Here is a 20674-nt window from a genome sequence, read left to right as displayed (position 1 = left end):
CTTTGGTGGCACCAGTGGACCAGATTCCCTCCACGCCCATAACCGTTCTAACATTTCAGCATAGTAATGTGTGTGAAAAGCACGTAGTGTATCAGCAAGAGGGAGATGTGGATTCAGTGCGAGGACATGCAGCCTGGTGATGGTAACCCAACAAATTAAAGATGACCGTTTCCCCAAGCTGAGCAAGCAGGGGAGCAGCCCACCTCTAGGATGCAGACACACGGTCTGACGGAAGCTTCTAGAGACTGGTATTATACTGCCTTGCTGCAAGGGAGTGGCCTGGTGACTCAAGCCCTATTAATGCTTCGTGTTTACTCACCGAGGCATATGTCTGAATGAGAACGCACAGCCAGGCAAACACTTTTGCATCTGGAGACTCAAGCAAACCAACACACTGCCTTTTTATCTGGAAACTGTAATGGCAACATGAAAGTGTGCAACATAGACAGGCAAAAGACCCACGTGTGTGAATGTGTGTAAAATCTACAGGAATGCCATCACAAGCTGAGACACGCACACATCCAGTGTGTGTAAATTAGAGTGAAAAAAATAAAACGTTACTAGTAATTACTAAAACATTACTACTGCTTGTAAAGAGACCGAGGACCCTTGTGTTTTGGTGTGTGAGTGCACAAACTCCCATCTCCAACATTCTTGCCTATGTTGGAGTAAAAATAGTCCTGGACACGAGTGCATGAGAAGCTACAGGAAGGAGTGGGGAGAAGAGACAGGGCAGACAAGCAGCACAGAGGAACTACCAGCAGCCACAGAGTCAGACTACCACCCTGCTCAGCCTCTCCAACACACACACTGACCTTCAACTCAGCAAGACACACACCCCGTCACTTACAGCATAACTGCATTAGTGTGCAAGTGAACGAGAGTGTTGTGCGTTTGTGTACTTGCACGGATGACTCGGTGGGCCAAAGTGTTTATGGTAGAGAAGAAAACAATGCACGAAAAACATTATTTACCGTGCAGAAACGGTGTTGAACTTCTCAAACTGTCTCATCAAAAAAAGACGAGCTCAGGAACCTAGCAACAGGCAGTCCAACACACGGCCCTACAGCTCACACGACTGTGGTCGCCATGACAAGCAGACGCTCCCTCCCAAGAGCCAGCTAGCGCGGCCAGGCTGTGGACTCAGAGGGCAGATCATGGTTCACAGGCTGCCTTCCAAGGCCCCGGGCAGTCGTCAGCAGCTGTGACCCACCACGTGCTGGTAACAGCTGGGTTGGCCTGTGTCACACTCACAGCTCGAGGTTTTTGGATTGCAACAGGAAGAGGTCACTCCCACAGCCACCTCTCATCTTAGAGCAGAAAAGAAAAAGGAGACTGCGTGAAAAAGGAAAGAAAAATGGAACGAAAGTCAGCATAAGTAAAATAAAAGGAAGTGGGACAGGGAGAGATGGTGGAGCACAAGCCAAGTAAGTTCTCCATGAGATCAGAGTTACACCGATTATGCTCGTCTATGCAGTTGGTCAGTTCATGTGCGATCTGACTCCACGGAACCACACTCCATTAACATAGACTCACAGGACAGAAGCGGGGAACACCTCCCCTAAGAAAAAGAACATGAATACCAGAAACTGTCTGACATGACAGTGATTCAGCATTTCAACGATAAAGCTTGCAAATAGAGAGAGACCGTAGTCATCAAGCTGCAAGGAACAGTGAGACCCTAGTGTCCCCTGGCTATCAACACACGGCATATGAGCCACTGAACATGGAGACCGTTATCAGTAGGCACCATACACACACTGACACACACAACAACCCTTCACAACAGCACCACAAGCTAAAATTAGTGACAGCTGTTTCTCACCATTGTATTAACGTTTCATAGGGCCACAGATTAATCGAGTCACATAAATGGACAGTCAATCGCAGACCAACAAAACCTGGCTTCTTCTGGGAAAACACAGATTTCAAAAAGGCTACATGAATAAATATGTTGTAAGTCACAAATCTCATTATGTATATTTGAACAAGGTGTGATTTGGCCGGTAGTTAAATAAGCGAAGCGGAAGATGAGGGCGTGCAGCATCAACGGAGCCGAGAAACACAACACGGTGGACTGAACATGGTGGTAAATGTGCAATGAATCTAAAGAAGAAAACGACTGAAACTGTCATCGTGCGGACGCGTATAAAGCCACATAACATCAAATACACTGTTAGAAACCCCATTTTTGTATAGGGATTATAAAAGATCCAGAATAAAATTTAATGAGGAATGCTCACTGGGAATGTTTTAAAGTTTTCACAAGTGGTCATTCAGAAGTGTTGTTTTCATTTAACAACCATATTTGTTAAAAATATTAATGTTATTAAAAAATAAACTCTAAACACTGACTGAATGCCACTGCCAGTGAGGGTTTGGTTGACTGACCCAGTGTGATGTGAATACTAATAGGCGTGTATCGCTCCGCGTTAGCTCCTCGGCTAACAGGCTAGCTGCATGAGTTCGGCAAAGATTTTTTGGAAGTCTCCTAGCCAAGTTACTAACAGAAGAACAAGACAACATTTTCAATTACTTCTCGCCGCCCAGTAACTTTTTCCATGACCTGAACAGAGCCCGGTCACTTTTACTGACGAATTACCTGAGTGTCGGACCGATACAATTGGTGTCGGTGCTTTCAATCTCCCGAAGGATCCGTTCGTGCTCCGCTGCGGTCTCGGCGCTCGCCATCTTCCATGTCCCAGTAGCGCCGCGCGCATGCGTACACTTGAAGAACGATAGAGCCGTGGGAGAGGAAAAGAGAGAGAGAGAGAGAGAGAGAGAGAGAGAGAGGGAGAGTGCACTTCCGGAATAAGGTGCTTGAATTCGGCATTCACTCTGGAAGAGGGGGAAACATTTATTAGTTATCGAAAAAGATTAGTTTGTTTTTATTAGATTATTTGTTCTCTGGTACTGTAAACTGTTGTAGAGAAATGTTTATTGTTACTTTTTTATTTTACATTTAGTCTATTTGTATTGCCCATATTTAATTCCAAGTAAAAACTTTTCTTCATGACAGACTGGACGGCAGCTCAAAATTAAAAAGCAACTTATTCAACCATGCTGAAAAAAAACAAAACTTTTGCTAAATGATACAGTCGTTGGTAGCGTCATCTGGTGGAGAACTGAAATAGTTACAGATTTTCGCTAATTAAGTAATTGAATATAATTGCAACTATGTTTAGCCTAATTATAACTGTGCTCTATCTTTATATACGTTAATATATATGACAACTAAAAGAACAAAGCTGTTTACGTCATTTTTAGATTATTTAATTTGATGGGGATGATAAGCTATCATATAAATAATAGGCTAATACAGCCTATTATCATCTACTATATGGTAATACTTCAATAACAAGGAAATGTAAAGCCTGTAAGACATATGAAGACTATGAATACCACAGAATCCTGGAAGATTTTTCCCTCTGTATCTACAATTATGGTGGACTGTGCCCTACATTACGTAAAAGCTTCCAAAACAACAGCATAATTATATCTCACCTGACCTCACACAGTGGCTGCTGACTTAGCTAGGCTTCTAATCATCATACAGTTGCCATAGGTTACTTTCATGTTAAACCAAGTAAGCTAATAGCATTTGAGTTTTGCCTCTCTAAACAGTGGGACAGTAAAATAACCATAAAGTTGAAGCTTGTGTTAACGTTTCTATTAGTCTATAAAGCATATCAAATTGTTTTTGTTGTTGTTGTTGTTGTTTACTTGTTTTTATAGTTTTTGTTCATTTTTGTTTTTGATCTGTACAAAAAAATTGAGAAAGAATCAAGAGATTTGGTTAGGCAGGTTAAGTAGTCCAGGTTAAAAACAGGGAGTTGTCAATTTGTGCCACCCGTTTAATTTAGCAGCTAAACCCCAGTTGTTGTTTGTTTCATTTTAATGTTCATCAAAAGTAATAAATAGTGAAGTGAAATGGCATGATTTGATATGTGGTACTATACTATCAAAAATCTACCCCAGACATTTTAAGACATTGCAATAGAGTATAAACATGCTTCCCACGCTCTTACAGTACTTACTACTTCTGGTATTAATATGAAGTCATAATAGTGTGATAGATATAACTTTAGAGGATATACATAACTGAAAAATAAAACCACATATGGTAGCATTTTTCAACAGACCAGCACAAATCTATTAGCTTTTGATTCTCACTGGTAGCACTTTTCCTACAAAGCAGAACAACTCGACAAAGCAGTGCAAAATCTTTTGCTTGTGGGATTTGGTTTCAGAGGGTAGCTGTGATGAAATGATGAGAAATAGTTAGTCAGTGGCCGATGAGGAGAGCACAGGCTATTAGGGAAATGCAGCATGAAGACTGAGTGGAGCAAGACTGGTTTCTTAGGAAGTAGACAGATGAATGGACTGTGATATCATGTCACCACTTGTCTCTAGTGGTAACTCCAGACGGAACCACATGGCACTCAGCTTTAATAGTTTCAGTGGGGCTTGGTATGGACTCACTGGGGAGGTCAATGTGGACTTTGCATTTAGAGATGTTCGGTAATTTGTAAATCTCTGGATTAAAAATAAGAGGGCATGTCAGACATGGCATGTCAGACCTCCCTGTTGAGGTTCACTGTGTGAATCAATAATGTGTTTGACACAGGGTGATTAACCTGAGTATACTTTAACATTGATCTTTGACATCTAGAGCTTCATACTGTATATTACTAAGTATTAAATAAGTAAGAAAAACAAAAGTACGAAATAAAAAAATACTTACTGCAGTTTAATATAGGCCAATTGTACAGACTGTAATTTAAAAAATCTAATTAACACATTATATAATTTACAATTGTTATTTTTGCAGCATTACGAGCGTGCCCCAGTTGGTCTCATCTGCCCTATACAGCAGCTCTGGTGGTGAAAGGCTTGTGCTGCACCACAATAAACCCTAAAGCACCAGGAATTGTCCATAGTGTTAAATCAGCTGGCGCCTGAACTCGCTACGGGATAACGTTACGTTATCTGACGGTAAAGTATATGCAATATCGATTCATTCTCACATTTTAAGTCAACGTGTAAAAATGACTAAGGTTAGAGTTATTAATGAAGTTAGAGAGACCTAGTTTTAAAAAGTATAAAGATTACGCAGCGAGTTATATTAGCAGGTAACTAGCATAGCTATCTGAAGAGAAACAAAACTGTTCGGTCTTTTCTCCTCGTGAACATCGTCGAGTATTCGTTAATCCCGTTGTGATCATGCAAAATGTGTATATTTGTATTATTTACAAAAGGGTAAGCTAGTTAGAAAATCTGCTAGTTTCGGCATCGCGTCCAGGAAGCGGGTTTGTGTGTTAACTCCTCTCGCGATACTGGTGTCAAAGTAAACAACAATATTAGTGAAAAACTGACCTGCCATTCGGTCAGACGAGTTTAGGACACCACACAAGTATCACCCCGGGGGAAAGAGTGGTTAGTACAACACTCCCGTTTCATTACAGCTCTCTTACATTTGGATGGTGTTTGGAGGTGGCCGGTAATTGTTTAGATAGCCAAGTGAGAGGTTAATGACTCGGTTAAAGACTCCATGACTAGGTGTCTGCTAAATTCACAAAGCTGTAATATTATTGCGTCTGTGTTTTGTAACGTTTTGTAACGTGTGTGTAACAACTACTCGATCTTTTTGAAGACTACAACAAAGTGGACGGATAGTCACGTCGACTAAGTCGGTCAACTGGTGAGGCGGAAGCAGCCGGGCCAAGTGTGGATAGAGTAGCCAGCCAAGCCGTCTGCGTCGTGCTCCTCGACGGTTTAGTATCGGTATTAACTCGGGAAACGACAAACCCAATCAATTATCCGGGCGGGTTTCGCTCATTTACCGCCTAAAGTTACGCAAAAACCGACATTCGGTGATTTTGTCGCATGAGTAATTTGGTACTCAGTAACTAGCTACAGTGTTTCATTGTGTTACAGAGCTAGATAAGTTGGTTTTGTTTGGGTTTCAGGACTAATTCGTTGAATGCTTGTTCTTGCTTGTTTTGTTTAAGACGGAGAACAAGATCACAACATCAGGATTTTTTTCTATTCATTGATAGTAGCGAGAGACTTGTGCAATAAATTCCACAGAAGTAGTTAACGAAGGTGATATTCGTTCTTCTCATGCGTATTTCTGCTCTTATATCCTCTCTGGCAAGAGCAAGTGCAGATTAGAGCAGGATTGTAATCATGAAAACAAAATCATTGGTACAAAACAAACTCCACTATCAGAACTGTATAGGTGGGGTGTCAGGAGTAAAGCTTACATGGCCTCTTTACTGCTCATTGCAGTTATGGCCATCTGGTTGCTGCTGTAAGGTTCCTCTAAGACAAATGTTTTTTAGAAAGTCTTTTATTCCAATGGCTATACATTTAGTAAGCTAAAGCATTTAAATGGGATGAATGTTGTGTATGTGATGCAGCATGTCAAAGACAACTGACATTTAATGATGGACAGTTTTTTTGTAAATCTTTGTGCAAAATCAGACTTGTGGCTTTCAGTGTGTCTAAGGTTTGAGTCTTGGCCTCCTACCACATTCAACAAATGAATTCATCGTAGATGTCTGATACTAATGTCAAAATCCTGTTGTTCTAGTTTTCACAATGGCTCAGATATTCACTATATCTGACAGTGAGTCAGACACATCTGAAGGACTAGGAGACGCAGACCAGCTAGGGGACGGATCAACTTATGAGCAACACCTGCATGTATCCGATGCACTCAGAGGTGAGTTAGTGTCTAAGCTAGGTCCTGTGGATAATATTCAAGAGCCTTCATTATGTCACTACACCCACTCTGTATCTAGGATGCATAAACACAAAGCACAATGCACCCTAATTAAAATCAACTTTATATTTTGAGTAATTAATCACCTGTGTGGATAAGTAAGGTGTCATTAATGGCCTCACTCAACAGGTGACTTCAAATTGTGGAGTTGCATATGGAGTTCTTTTTGACTAGACTGTGTTTAACTTTTGAAAATTCTCTTGGATTCAGATGAATCTCTTGTATTCAGATTAATGAAATAAAATACAAGCAAACATTTTAGTCTTAACGCTACGTGTAACGGACATGAAATTGGATCGTATCATCTGCCGTTACCGGTTTGAAGGAGAACGGGGGACAAGGCAGAGGAACCACTCCATGAACGAGGAGAGGCTTAAGGAGTCAGGGGCTGGGAGATGTGGAGCCTCGGGTGGAGACGGAGAAGATTTTTTCCGCCGTCGTTCTCGTTCAGCTCCACCAATTCTGTGGGCAGCCATGAAATATGGCAGACAGTTAAGGAAGATGAGCGATGAGTTTGACACCTTGCTGGACAAAGGGGTGAGTGACAGATGGAGCCGATGGGCGGATCAGCAACGGGATTAGCCCACGTTCCAGGATTTGTGAAATCAAGAACGCCTGCAATGGCAGTAGCCTACACTTCTGCAATAAGCACTTTGCTTTTTACTGGACCTGTAACCATGTGTATTCGTCTTTAACTGAGTTTTATCTGGTCTATAAACTCTTCTTTGACAGATGAAGAGGGTAAAGAGTGCAGGAGTTCCTCCTCAGATGCACAGCTCGTCCGGCTGGTTTGCCTTCCTCTGGAGCCACAAAGAGTCCGACTCGGAGACCAGCAGCAGCATAACGGCTCCAGATACCCGTCCCGCAGAATAAAGGACTGATGTGTGCAAGATCTCTGCACGCAGAAGTATACGGAGGAAAGAGGATGGACTGAAGGCCAAGAAACGGCGAAGGACCGGTGCTCTAACTCGACTGGCTAGTTTCAGACCTCCTACTTGAAGTAGCTGCAGGGAGACCAGTCAGACTAATCAAAATCTTCCTTTCGCTGACATTTGATATGTCAGATAGAACGGAGATGAAGCAGATTGCTTCCTTTGCCTCTCTTCCAGAACTGTGGGGGAAAACTATGCAAACTGGTTTGCAAGGAAACCCACTTGTTTCAGTGTGCATATTGAGGCATAAAGAAGCGTTAAACAATCGGTGCATTTACATGATATGCTAAAATATTAAATTGGTTTATTGCAGCGCTCCATTTATAGTAACACCTTTTGCATTATATTGGTTAAATTTATGAACGTGGCCTAATCAACACTCCAAGGTTTTTTTTTTTTTGTCAGTCATTCAATTAACTGTGATATGCACACACCATAATCTTTTGATATATGGATGTACTTAAAACTCCAACCTCATGTATTTAACCAAGAAATGGCCTCATGAAATAAGCACAGTGAACCTGGTTTAACATTAGACCTGCAGAATATTGCAGGCTGCATCAGTACATTATGGAACCCTGTGCACTGAAAGTATGAGGGTTTGCAGTTAAGGTTTATTGTAAGTACACAGTAGTAAGCAAAGAACAAAAAAATCACAGCAAGTTACAGCATTTGCCTATATTGTGCACTTTATCCACACTCTGTGCATGCAAATGCAGCAAGGAACAGAATGCGAGTTCCACCCCCAGCTTACCCAGATTCTCAATCAATTCATCCAAACTCGGGTTATGGAATTAAAAGCATTATTGGAAATACATATAAATGCCTTCAAAATTTCACCTTCATCTGATTAATCTATGTAACTGATTAATTTATGTAAACAAACATGATACAATTTACTATTTTTAAATGCAGTACATTTCAAAATTATTTCAGAAATGGGTTAACCGATTCTAAACAAATTACCAAGGGAAATGTTTTAATTGCAGTTACATTTTGATGTCCTTTATAATGGATATGGCCTTATCCAATATGGATTATTTTTTTATAAAAATATGGCCAATTTGAAAACTGTTTGTATAGATGGAAGGGAGGTTTATTGTACATTAACTATGTTATAACAAAGTGGCAATTTTGTGTCTGAATGAAACGTCTTTGTGACATTGTGACTTGATTTCTGTAGCTTGTTTGTAATCTGTGATGGTGTGTACAGGGTTGGGAAAAAGGACTTTGAACAAAGTTTTGTGTATTACATGTCTTCCACTACCCGTGAGCCATAAAATGACTTCTTGGAACAGTCTGCAACCTTGCAGAAGAGTTCATCTGAAAACCACAAGAAAAAGTCGATAGGCTTTCGATAGTGGAATCTACTGCCTTACTGTCGTCATTGATATTACTTGAATGTGTAAATCTGAAATGCTTTTTAATGCCTTTATTTTTATGACCACTACATTGTGAAATAAAAATCCTTTATTAATTGGAACTGCTAAAAGTTTCTGGCTTTTCGATCAGTCAGGTTTTCTTGTAATTAAGCTTTAATGTCAAGTTTTGTAAAAGGTTTATGTGAAAAATACATCAATAATCGTCATTATAGACATGGGTGACTTTCACATTTCAGCATCACGAATACATACACATACATGGGGCATCCCCAGATCAATTTCATTTAGATCAGAGACCCTGGACATTTCAGAGCAAAGGTTAGCGGTAATAGCTGTGAACATACATAAAGATTCCTGAAATTTGTTGATAATTAATATTTTTTTCTTTATATACCGAGCATTCATTATTAAAAAAAAACAGTCCATTTGGCCACAAAATTATTTATTTTTTGCTTTTGGCAAATTTTCATGTTAACAACAGAAGTTGAAATGCCTACATAATGACAATCACAAAAAAAAACAAACATCAGAAATGTATGTTTGTTGAATTCTAAAATATTATGTTGTTAGGACCTCTGACATAATTACCTTACTGTTGCACCTAAAAGGCAAACCATTTGCAACCAGCTAATAAACCAACAAATTAATCAATCAATATTCAGCAGCTGACCTACAAAATGGTCATCATCCAGGACATTGTCCCTGGTACACAAGAGTGTTCTGTAGGTTTTACTTGGCCTGTATGGGGTTCTAAACCACCAGAGAGGGGTCCCAGCAGAACTTCTCCCCACAGTCCAGAGCAGAAAGTTTAACCATGTCAAGGTCACTGAGCTCAAAGTCAAACAGTCGGCCGTTCTCCTCCACACGACTAGGCTGGCATGATTTCGGGAGTACGGGCACGTGCTGCTGCACTGCCCACCTGAGGAGAACCTGAGCCGGAGTCCTTCCACACCTTCCTGCCACCTCTTGAACAATAGGATCAGAGAGAAGCACCCCGGTCCCCAGGGAGGAGTAGGCCTGAAAACACACTCCGCTCTCCTCACACAACACCCGCAGCTCCCTCTGGGCCAGCCTGGGGTGAAACTCCACCTGGAGGACCGCTGGAGTCACTCTGCAACCCTCCAACAGCTCCTTCATATGCTTTGTGGTGTAATTTGACACTCCAATAGCCCGGAACTTTCCCTCAGCGTGGAAGTCCTCCAAGGCTTCCCAGCTCTGGGAGCGGTTCCCTGGGTTCTGCTTATCCCCCACAGGTAAACCCTGTGTACCAGGCCAGTGGATGAGATACAGATCAATGTAGTCCAGACCCAGCTGCTGGAGACTCCTCACACAGCCATCCCTGGCTTTGCAGCCTTGGTCCTTTGGACTCAGCTTGCTGGTTATGAATACATCTCCCCTAGAAAGCCCATGTTTAGGCAGCAGGACGCGAAGGGCCTGACCGATGTCCGCCTCATTGCGGTAGACAGCTGCTGTGTCGAAGGCTCGGTAGCCTGCGGTCAAGGCGGCATCCACAGCTCGGTGGGTGTCCTCGGCACCTTGCAGTCGGTACGTGCCCAGACCCAACAGCGGCATCCGAGTCCCGGTGTTGAGCAGAACAGACGGACCGTCCGTCGTTGTGTCCGTCATTGTGAAGTGAGGCGCTTGACCCAAACAGCGTCACAAACCTGATTTGATTAACATACCGTTAAAATTAGACCTCGCGTGCGCCACGGTAAAAAAAAAAAAGAGCGCGAAAGTAACTGAGTGTTGTTGTTTTTCTTTTCGTACAGTCGTGTGTAGTTTTACTTTGATCATGTGACGATATAGGCGGGAGCACGAACTTCCGCATGAAATATTGACCAATAGGATCGGGGCTTCACTAGGAGCGGGAACTTCTCTGCGCGTGACGGGTTTATCGTTTGGAGTGTTTCGCCGCGGATGGTGGGCGTCTCACTACACTGGCACACATTAGCGATTCCAGTATTTGACGACGCGTATGTTTCTTTTCTGTGCCATTTTTACACAAAACAAAAATGTGTTCTTGGATGTGTTCTGTGGCCTGTTGGGTGCGAGTGCTTCATTCTAAAACTCTACGATTTACCTGACCTCCGTTTATTTCTTCACACCAGGTCATTGGTCGGAATTTGAGTATGCCGCTTCAGGCGTTTTCATTCCCTTTACCCGAAACTAGATTCTTTCAGGTTGGCCAGTATGTCTACAAGTTCAAGATAAGACGAGGGAACAAAATCAGGCAAGAGACAGCATAAATGTAGGCTTGTTTTTGGTTTAAAATAGTTAAGAGAAATATACCTGTCTGTACATGTGTAAAACAATAATATAGTCATTTGTAGACAGAGGAGCCATGTAGCGAAGTACAAATACATCATTTATAGAAATGTTCGCTATCTATCCTTTTCTAGAGTAATTATTTTTCAGCTAGAGTGGATTTGATTGTGGTGGGATGAGAAGTATGAAGGTGGGACTTATAGGCCCTGTGATGGGGCCTAAGATTTTGTACATGATGTCATTTCCCCCCACTTACATTACTTTTATACTTTAAGTAGTTTTTAAATCAGTAATTTTACACTTTTACTTGAGTAACCATCTTGAATTGATACTTTTTTAAAACTCTGGTATCTTTACTTCTCTGTGAGTAATCAATGTGAATACTTTTGACACCTTTGTTTGTAGCTAACTTTTTGTTACCATTTCCATAAGGAGCAACACATTATTGTTACCTCCACAAAGTATAAAATAATCTCTGAAAACATTACTTATTGGTCCTTTAAAAAAACTCAGGATTTTGAGCCATGGATGGAGAACCTATGCATCATACATATACATTTTTACACAGACACAAACATCTGTAGTATAGATCACAATTTAGGATATTGCCTATAAAACTGGACTTTTGAGTTCAAGTTTACTAGTTCACCTTACACTCATTTACTTTGGTTCTTTTCTAGTGGAGAAGAAGAGATGCTAGATAGGGAGTTTGTCAGTGAGGAACTGGAGGTAACAGGACATTAACATCTGCCAAGATCTGCCAATACTTTTGAAAACCTTTTCTGCTATCACTTAATTATCTTACAGAATGCTGTACGAGTTGTATTCATGAACCTGGACAGTCTTCAGCCATTCACCACAAAGCATTTCAACATCTTCCCATGTATGCTCTTTAAAGTCCTACACTTTATCTCCGTACCTCTTATAGTAGAGGTATTGTGCTCTATATCCACTGCTCTGTATAGAATGCACTACGATTTTCTGTTGGTGTTTACCTAAAAACCTAAAAAAAAAAAAATTGTTGTGGTCCGTTCCTCTGAGTCGTTCCCAATGGTGCCATACTTCTAGATAAGAGCAGGTGGGAGAGGGTGTCTGAGCTGAGCTTCAGGAGGGGACCCATGAAGCTGATAGCTTACCCCTTCCTCATTACACTCTATGTAGAGACAACTGAGAAAGTCACTCAGCACACCGGTGAGCTCTTGTCAGTAGAATACGCACTTGTGTTGCAAACCGCACGGTGATCGCTGCTAATCACCTTGTGTATCCGCTCTTGTCTGGCAGGGAACCATGCAAATGAACAGATCCCACCAGTGAGTAGTTTTACCTTCTAAAGGTGCACTGCTTTTATGTGACGGTGTTTTAAGCGATCCATATCCATTTTACATTTAACACTTACACCCATACAGTTACATCCTCTCCACATTCAGTTTTGTTCAGTTAGCTAGCTATCAGAGAGATTTCACAGACCACCTGCATTTCTTCTGTGACATCTAAAGAGCCATTTTAAATGGCTATATGTTACCTCTCAGAGTAGAGAGGATAGGTTGACCAGTTCACCACCTACCAGCTGTGCATGTGAGCCCAAACGCAGGAGAACAGAGCAACCACAAGAGGGCACTCCGAGCCAGGACAACCATAGCATGATGGTGAAAGACCATCCTCAGCATCTTCAGTAAGTGTTGAAAATGTGGCAGTGTGTGTCACACCACGTTTCTTTTACCTTAACCAAAAAAAAATCCATTTCTATTACAGCCTTTTCTCCACATCCATAGCACACCTTACCCTGTCCTCCAGGGTTCTTAAACTCTGGTCACACAGAGAGAAAAAATGAGATAGTGTCAAGCAGTGAGCACTCGTTGAGTCGGTCTGTCCCTGAACAAAACGTGCAAATTCAGTAATTCATCTGCTTCCCTAGAAAGTCTGTGCTTAGTATCCACTCATGAATTCGGCCCTCTCTGGGTCCTTAAATCACAATCAGAGGTGTCAATTCCAGGTTCAGAAAGTAAAAGTCCTCACCAGGATTTTGCTCAAGCTTGTTAGATTTTCTAATTAGTGCAATCCAGGTATCCAGGAAGCCTGAGCAAAATCCTGGTGAGAACTTTTACTTTCTGAACCTGGAATTGACACCTCTGATCACAATTATACTGTGAGCTTTTGTTTTCATCCTCTTAAATTTTGTCTGTTAGTCTGTTTACACCCATGTTATTGTGCAAAGGCAACTGACAGCTCATTGATAGAGAATCATAATAAAACACACCAGTTCATGTGACTTGTTAACATCTGGTCTCCATAGGCCTACATTAAAACAGTGACACTTTTGTTAGGGTGTGAATGTTGTGACTCAGTAAAACTGCACCAGAATCCCCACAACACAGAATTGTAGAAATAATATTTATTAGAGTGCAGATTAGATTTTTGCCTTGTTCTGCAAAATCACTACTTCAATATTGTGATAGCAATTAACAAACAATGTACTACCTACCTAGTTCTACTTACCTGTTTACTACATTTCTTTAACAGCTAGACAAGCAACCTTGTCAAAATGTGGTTTTGAAGTTGTGTTTTGTTTTCAAACACTGTCATGGATTTTATAACAGCTATGTAGCAATAAGCTTTTGTGGGTGAGAAGAGTCACATGGAGACAACATAATGGCGTCTTCGTGACCTTGGACCAAGTGTTGGGGCTATTTGGGCTCTGCCTACCTAGCATTACACAAGAGGGTTTGTGTAGTGAGCAGGAGTGGCATATAGATGAGGTGGTGCATGATGGTAGTGGTTAGGATAAGAACTTTAAGGTCCTTGTACGAACTTATGGTCTAAACTCAGCACTGTTTCTAAACACAGTGTTGAAACACAGCACAACTGCACAGTGTCTAAACACAACACAAATCAGCACAGTGTCTAATCACAACCCAATGTGCAATGTCTAAACACAAAACTGCACAGGAGAGGGTGAGAAGCATGTAGACCTCACAATCCTCAAGCCATATTCCCATATTACTAGTAGCATTTTCAGAGCTGTAGGCTTGTTCTGTTGAAAACGTTAGTAAATGCAGTTTACACAATCCACCTTCCTGCCAGGCCAAATAGACACTCTTCTTCAGGTGCCCGGTGTGTCCTCGGGCTGATGGGCTTGCAGACATGCCTTACAGAGGCCTTTTGTGTTCATGGTAAATGTGCTAGAAATGGAAACAGGGATTGAGCTAAAGCTACAAAGAAAACAACAGTCTCTCTCTCTCTCTCTCTCTCTCTCTCTCTCTCTCTCTCTCTCTCTCTCTCTCTCTCTCTCTCTCTCTTCTCTCTCTCTCTCTCTCTCTCTCTCTCTCTCTCTCTCTCTCTCTCTCTCTCTCTCTCTCTCTCTCTCTCTCTCTCTCCCTCAGACAGCCCCCTTTCCTGACTGATAGGGCAGAAGAGGTGCTTTGTAGTGAGGTCTGTGTCTATATTAGTAATTGAAATAAAGAGTGAGTGGCTCTGTTGATCATTTATACAGAAAGCTTGTCTTCCTGGCGTGGTGCTTAGTCATGCTTTATTACCCCCATAGGGCAAACAGCCTGACATATTACCCACTCAGGTGGCATAACTAGCTCCATTATGTTCATTATAGAAACTGATCAAAATAAGACAATGGCCACATTTTGGTTTTATTTAAACTGTGTGAGATTTAAGAGCCAACATATCCATCATCTCTGTTGTTTTCTCTACCTCCACCCCACAACACACACACACACACACATTTTCTCTCACAGTTACATGCTGACTCAGAGATGCCTTTCCAGCCTGTACCAGGTGCCAAAACCCAAATGTGTGGGGGTGAGTCACGCATTCAACCAAACATTTCCTCCACAGTCATATCGTCGTTTTCTGCAATCATTCCCATAGCACACACTTTTAGAAAATGTTGATATTGGAAACTGTCCTTTGAGCAGTTCAGCAGGAATCCCCCGAGAGTCCCGACTCCGAATCCACAGTGAGAGACAATCCCGGTGTCCTCACTAGACTGGCCAGGTGAGTACACCTCTAGGACGTGCAGACGCGGTCCCGCCGTCCCTGTGCAGGGATCCAGACGCTGTTGGAGATGATGCTCATCTCAGGTGTGTGTTGGTTGTGTTGGTTGCAGCGGGGCCTGGTGCGTTCTGTCCCTGCTCTTCAGCAGGAGCTTGTGACGCTCGGCCCTCACCACTACAAAAGCCCCCGGCTGCTTTCATCAATCATCCACTACACTGATTTCTGAATTCAACTGCCAGTGTTGTAACTATGTCACAGTGTATCCCTATTGTATCCCTTACCAAAAACCTGTACGACTTTTTTCCAGAATATGTTGTGTTACCAAGATTATTTAAACATGTTCTTTTAAAATGGAAAAATAAGATTTGTTCATTTTTCAAAATCTTTTCAGTGTAGAATCTGATGTGACTTACATTTGATCCATATTAAACAATATTAACATTTCTTGTAGACGGGTATTTTGTCTTTTTGTAAGCCTGACTGTGAGTGAGTGAGTGAGTGTGTGTGTGTGTGTGTGAGAGAGAGAGAGCTTCGCCTACTAGCGCACTTGATGGAGCGCTGAATGAAGTGATCACCCGAGTGTGCGCGTGTCTCGTGCACCCGTTCCCCTGCGCCTGCCCGTCCTCCTCGCACGTCTACCTGACAACTGCCTTCATCCAACATCGTTACCGCCTGCACGACAGAACAATTACATCTGCTGTTCAGAGTTCGGCTGCATGACTCAAGTCTCCAGGGGCCAGGCTCACCTCTGCTGTTTTGTATTTTCAGATGGTTTGAAACACTGTAACCTGGAAACACCTGAGCATGAAAAAGATATTATTAATACATCCGCTTCCACTTTAAGCTGGTATTACTGGTGCCATGACGACAAAGGAGAGTATGACAACATTTTTCCCCTCTTAACATTCACCGTGGTGTCATTCATACGTTGCTCTTTCACCCTGTAAGTCGGGTTCACTTTAACCTTAGAAAGGAGGCGGTTCCTCAAGGTGAAGAACGTTGATCGTTGTAAGCTCTGCCTTTTGTCATATAATAATGTAATAGTACACAAGTAAAAACTGGTGGTCCCTAATCATTGTCAAAAGGAAAACACACAGACTCCAGAAACCACTTTGTTTAGCATCTTAAGTGAAGTAGTATCTGCAAAGAATAGGATGATTGGTTTACAGTTGGCTCACAAAGATCATAGCATTAATTCATCGTATTTATTATCTTGACATGCTATTGCCAACAGAAACCATCAATTATGTGAATATATCTTATCTTTGGAGGCATCAGGGCAAAATAATGTCATGTCTTCCATTTCATGGAACATCTAGACATGTGAATAGTAGGTTAGATGCTTTTGTGTGTGTAAAAGAGAGAGAGATTGCTTGTTTATTTTGGGCACTCACACTAGGAATTTTTGCGCTGACGTTTACTTATGGATTGGCAGTTAATGTGTGCAAAACTTTAATAGGTGCATTAAGTTCTAAACAACCATATATATATATATATATATATATATATATATATATATATATATATATATATATGCGCTTCATATAAGCCTTGTGAGACCAAAATTGCTGATGGTGTAGATGAGAGAGCTGGATGCTGTTGTTTTTGTGGGGCAAAATACACCATACACAAATGCTTCGTCTCAAGGTGGCCTTTTGTGACCCTAACTAAACCTTTCTTCCTACTTTAGATTAGAGTATTATGAGTTATGCAAAAGACAACCCATGAGAAAGAAGAGGGCTCCATAAAGCAAATCTCTTGATGCTTGAGTGTGCAGCAGTTTCACACCTGTCACATTTCTTCAAGAACCAGACATGCACACTTGAGTTTACCTGTAGCCTCTGTGGTAGGTTCATGTTGAAGGCCAGAGTTCACTTTGGTGATTTCCCTGCTCTATTACATCTGATGTTCTCAGCTCTGCTTTGATGCCAGATAGACATGAAGCCTCTTGACTGCGCACACACACACACACACACACACACACACACACACACACACACGGGGCTCTTACATGTGCAGACACAATATAAATGGGATCTAGCAGGACAGCACAACCTTTTCATCGAAAAACAAGGAAGGACAATTATTCACCCCTGTGCCGGCGCTTGAAAAGCTGCTGGGTCGTTTACCAGGAGGAAAAGAGACTAACAGAATGTAATGCAGTCAAACACGGCGGACACTGTGGCATGAAGGAGGGTTTTATTGCATACGCACACTGAACCTGAGGGAAGGGGAGCAAGTGGGTGGGACCAGGTGGGAAAGTGAAGGCTAACTTTTACCTGTAGCGCTTATATAGAGAGGCATAGAGAGCTCTCAGTGCATGCACACACACTCCCCACGCACCTTCACACACCTGCATCACCCAAGAGCCACACCAACAGGTAAATGGAAGTCTGCGTTACTTGTAGCCTGCTCACCTTTACTTTAGAAAAGTTCACGTCATGATTTATTGTGCTGTTATATTCCTCTGCGTGTTTTTCGATTTTACTTGTGCAAATGCATGAAAATCATTTCTGTGCTTAGGAACGAGTAGGACTAAACTCTGTCATGATTTTGTGTCATTGAAAATATTTTCATATATTTGTTATTGTCATTCTGGGCTTGTTAATTAATTTATTGCATGTCATATGACTGCCTATTCAAATAGCTTGTTGGAAATAAGTTAATTTAGAAGAAAGACTTAAATATTGTTATTGGTTCAATATGCAATCCATTAATGTTAAGAAAAGTTACTTTTTGGGTGGATAGTACTCCAAAGAAGTTTAAAGTTAATACAGTCAGAGAATCAGGTGCTTAAATCCAAGCAACAAATCACTTCATGGAGCCCTTAGTCATCAGGAGAGTGAGAGGCCTAGCTGACAACGCAATGTGATGCCCACTAGTGGTGTCTCAAGGCAAATGCACAATTTTGAACTGTTGGAAGAACTATATTTGCAATGCCTTATGTTAGTATTTTAGAATGAGAGTGAGTTTCATTCATGGTAGTGAGTATATCTTGTATTACAACCATGAAACACTGAGTTCAGAGAAAGTCTGCATGTGTCTCAGATGGAAGAATAACGTCTGTTTTGTCAGTATCGTCAGCGATGTTGACCTCAGTGGCATCATTGTGAAAGTCCAGCATGTAAACTCCCTCCGTCACACAAGTCCTGAAGTCCTGACAGACATCCAGGCCCATTTACAAATAAGGATGAGTTAGCTGGAAGATTAAATAACCGTGACGTTATCTATTAGACATTACAAAATCTATCTGTGACTGCAAATGTAACTGAGGCAAACATCCACGTTAGAGTACGTTAGAGCATGTGCCCCATGTTGCTTCTGTGCTCCAAGCAGGCTACTGTTTCCATGGCGCGGCCTGTGACCTCTGACCCATCCGTGACCCTGCTACTAGTGCTGCTGGTGCTGCTGTTACCATTCAACTGGAGCCTTGATGCAATGCGCCCAGGATGCCACCTGTACCGTACGTATACACACACACACACACACACACACACACACAATTTCTACTATTTCTATTGCTACTTCAGCACATAAGATGTCAGAGAGACGATGCTGATGCCGGACTCGTATTCACGATCGTCCGCCCTTCTCTCTCTCTCTCTCTCTCTCTCTCTCTCTCGCAGCGTTTAACGTGACCATCAGGAGTGACCGGCGGGGCACGTGTCAGGGCGGCCGCACCGTGTACGCCTGCGTGGGCTACTGCGACTCCAGCGCCTTCCCCTCCCGCTACTCCATCCTGCTGGCCACCAACTTCTCCCACATCATCACCTCCACCTCACGCTGCTGCACCATCAGGCAGATGGCAAAGGTACTGCAGACAGACTCCGACCGAACACCCCCCCCAATGACGGCTGACTGAAACCGGCCGTCGTTCATACAGTAAAGAGCACAGTGGCGTGATCGGCACCACGAGGTTCCTGTCATAACTATGCCACCCACACTGCAAGATCCCCAACGTTGATTTAACACCTACGACTTTCATCCATCTGGACTCTTATAAACAGTACAAGTTAATTCAGCACCCAGGATGAAGCTACACACAGGCACGTAGCCGTAAAAAATGTTTCGCAATAAAGTTATGATATCAAAGGTTCCTTCTGTCTTTCCTCAGGTCAAAGTTCGCATGGAATGCGCCCAAAACTACCACGACGATCGCTATGACATTGAGATCCTGACGGCGAAGGCTTGTCGCTGTGACACGTGCCACAGGTCCCATTACTAGAGGCCTCCATGGCAACGGCTGAGTCTACTTTACATCTCAGAGCACGCATCAGAGAGAGAGAGAGAGAGAGAGAGAGAGAAACAACAGCAACAGGGGTGGCTTAGAGCAAAAGCACATCTGAACCCACTCAAGCACAACAGATATGATTTATTTCTGAATATCTAATTTTTTGGAGTTGTTTTTAACAATGTGACAGATTTATTTGGATGTGGTGTAAATGCAGAGAAATGACAACAACCCATTTATACCACAGGAAAAAAAAAAGAAAAAACAGCTTTAATGCTTGACAGATGTCATAAAGAAATGTTGTATATACTTTAATTTAAATCTTAAATCTGTAATTTAAATCTTACTGTTTGGGAGAGTGATGTGATAAACCTCTAATTCAATAAAATGTGTTAACTTCTCTGTTCTTTTTTTCTACTGTTTATCAGAACTATAGAGTTTATTGTTAAATAATCTCACCGTAATATCAGTAGAGTATTGACAAGGAGCGTTATGTACATTGGTTGCTTTGGGTGTGCATGTGTGTTGGACAGTATGTGTATGGCGATGTAAGTGTGATGTGTGTTGGACAGTGTGTGTATGGCCATATAAGTGTGATGTGTGTTGGACAGTGTGTGTATGGCGATGTAAGTGTGATGTGTGTTGGACAGTGTGTGTATGGCGATGTAAGTGTGATGTGTGTTAGACAGTGTGTGTATGGCGATGTAAGTGTGATGTGTGTTGGACAGTGTGTGTATGGCCATATAAGTGTGATGTGTGTTGGACAGTATGTGTATGGCGATGTAAGTGTGCGTGTGTGTTGGACAGTATGTGTATGGCGATGTAAGTGTGTGTGTGTGTTGGACAGTGTGTGTATGGCGATGTAAGTGTGATGTGTGTTGGACAGTGTGTGTATGGCGATATAAGTGTGCGTGTGTGTTGGACAGTGTGTGTATGGCGATGTAAGTGTGCGTGTGTGTTGGACAGTATGTGTATGGCGATGTAAGTGTGTGTGTGTGTTGGACAGTGTGTGTATGGCCATATAAGTGTGATGTGTGTTAGACAGTGTGTGTATGGCGATGTAAGTGTGATG

The 20674-nt window shown here is 42.1% G+C and overlaps 5 protein-coding genes across 12 annotated transcripts in view; 3 read left to right on the top strand and 2 right to left on the bottom strand.

The window, feature by feature from the left end:
* Nucleotides 1–2757, bottom strand: part of exoc6b (exocyst complex component 6B) — a 61887-nt gene extending 59130 nt beyond the window's left edge. For all 5 annotated transcript variants that reach the window (XR_013120864.1, XM_076972433.1, XM_076972434.1 and 2 more), the window contains exon 1: nucleotides 2603–2757. Coding sequence is in view for 4 of the 5 variants with exons in the window: in XM_076972433.1 (XP_076828548.1) it covers nucleotides 2603–2691 (89 nt within the window). In the remaining variant the exon portion in view is untranslated. The remainder of the gene's footprint in view (nucleotides 1–2602) is intronic.
* A 2087-nt stretch (nucleotides 2758–4844) lies between these two features.
* badb (BCL2 associated agonist of cell death b) lies at nucleotides 4845–9202 on the top strand. 2 transcript variants are annotated; one of them, XM_076972441.1, is made up of 4 exons: nucleotides 4845–4995; nucleotides 6596–6727; nucleotides 7113–7324; nucleotides 7520–9202. In XM_076972441.1, the coding sequence occupies exons 2-4, from the start codon at nucleotides 6604–6606 to the stop codon at nucleotides 7658–7660; spliced, it is 477 nt and encodes a 158-aa protein (XP_076828556.1). In that variant the 5' UTR covers nucleotides 4845–4995; nucleotides 6596–6603; the 3' UTR covers nucleotides 7661–9202. The 2 variants fall into 2 exon arrangements, with proteins under 2 accessions (XP_076828556.1, XP_076828557.1); XM_076972442.1 differs by lacking the exon at nucleotides 4845–4995 and adding an exon at nucleotides 5281–5436.
* A 2-nt stretch (nucleotides 9203–9204) lies between these two features.
* On the bottom strand, nucleotides 9205–10873 carry LOC143474823 (aldo-keto reductase Mvan_2161). Its single transcript, XM_076972437.1, has one exon. The coding sequence runs from the start codon at nucleotides 10725–10727 to the stop codon at nucleotides 9852–9854; it is 876 nt and encodes a 291-aa protein (XP_076828552.1). The 5' UTR covers nucleotides 10728–10873; the 3' UTR covers nucleotides 9205–9851.
* A 62-nt stretch (nucleotides 10874–10935) lies between these two features.
* majin (membrane anchored junction protein) lies at nucleotides 10936–15811 on the top strand. 3 transcript variants are annotated; one of them, XM_076972438.1, is made up of 11 exons: nucleotides 10936–11074; nucleotides 11210–11331; nucleotides 12047–12095; nucleotides 12174–12249; nucleotides 12435–12557; nucleotides 12648–12676; nucleotides 12896–13038; nucleotides 14747–14795; nucleotides 15113–15176; nucleotides 15293–15371; nucleotides 15484–15811. In XM_076972438.1, exons 2-11 carry the CDS (start codon nucleotides 11231–11233, stop codon nucleotides 15527–15529), a joined length of 759 nt encoding a protein of 252 aa, XP_076828553.1. In that variant the 5' UTR covers nucleotides 10936–11074; nucleotides 11210–11230; the 3' UTR covers nucleotides 15530–15811. The 3 variants fall into 3 exon arrangements, with proteins under 3 accessions (XP_076828553.1, XP_076828555.1, XP_076828554.1); XM_076972439.1 differs by having other exon boundaries at nucleotides 11037–11074; nucleotides 11210–11349; XM_076972440.1 differs by lacking the exon at nucleotides 14747–14795.
* gpha2 (glycoprotein hormone subunit alpha 2) lies at nucleotides 10976–19773 on the top strand. The gene is made up of 4 exons (XM_076972443.1): nucleotides 10976–11021; nucleotides 18708–18834; nucleotides 18998–19182; nucleotides 19486–19773. Exons 1-4 carry the CDS (start codon nucleotides 11019–11021, stop codon nucleotides 19594–19596), a joined length of 426 nt encoding a protein of 141 aa, XP_076828558.1. The 5' UTR covers nucleotides 10976–11018; the 3' UTR covers nucleotides 19597–19773.
* Nucleotides 19774–20674: the final 901 nt, after the last annotated feature.

The sequence above is a fragment of the Brachyhypopomus gauderio genome, chromosome 14 (assembly GCF_052324685.1).
Source record: "Brachyhypopomus gauderio isolate BG-103 chromosome 14, BGAUD_0.2, whole genome shotgun sequence".
NCBI lineage: Eukaryota > Metazoa > Chordata > Actinopteri > Gymnotiformes > Hypopomidae > Brachyhypopomus > Brachyhypopomus gauderio.
This window is presented reverse-complemented; position numbering and strand designations above follow the sequence as displayed.

Excerpts from the sequence above, each read along its gene's own strand:
- badb (XM_076972441.1), top strand. The coding sequence starts at position 6,604 with ATGGCTCAGATATTCACTATATCTGACAGTGAGTCAGACACATCTGAA. Across the intron at positions 6,728-7,112 it reads TGTATCCGATGCACTCAGAG|GAGAACGGGGGACAAGGCAG; the intron begins GTGAGTTAGTGT and ends ACCGGTTTGAAG. Across the intron at positions 7,325-7,519 it reads ACACCTTGCTGGACAAAGGG|ATGAAGAGGGTAAAGAGTGC; the intron begins GTGAGTGACAGA and ends CTTCTTTGACAG.
- LOC143474823 (XM_076972437.1), bottom strand. The coding sequence starts at position 10,727 with ATGACGGACACAACGACGGACGGTCCGTCTGTTCTGCTCAACACCGGG.
- gpha2 (XM_076972443.1), top strand. Across the intron at positions 18,835-18,997 it reads CCCAGGATGCCACCTGTACC|CGTTTAACGTGACCATCAGG; the intron begins GTACGTATACAC and ends TCTCTCTCGCAG. Across the intron at positions 19,183-19,485 it reads CCATCAGGCAGATGGCAAAG|GTCAAAGTTCGCATGGAATG; the intron begins GTACTGCAGACA and ends GTCTTTCCTCAG.
- majin (XM_076972438.1), top strand. The coding sequence starts at position 11,231 with ATGCCGCTTCAGGCGTTTTCATTCCCTTTACCCGAAACTAGATTCTTT. Across the intron at positions 12,558-12,647 it reads GAAAGTCACTCAGCACACCG|GGAACCATGCAAATGAACAG; the intron begins GTGAGCTCTTGT and ends CTTGTCTGGCAG. Across the intron at positions 14,796-15,112 it reads AAGAGGTGCTTTGTAGTGAG|TTACATGCTGACTCAGAGAT; the intron begins GTCTGTGTCTAT and ends TTTCTCTCACAG.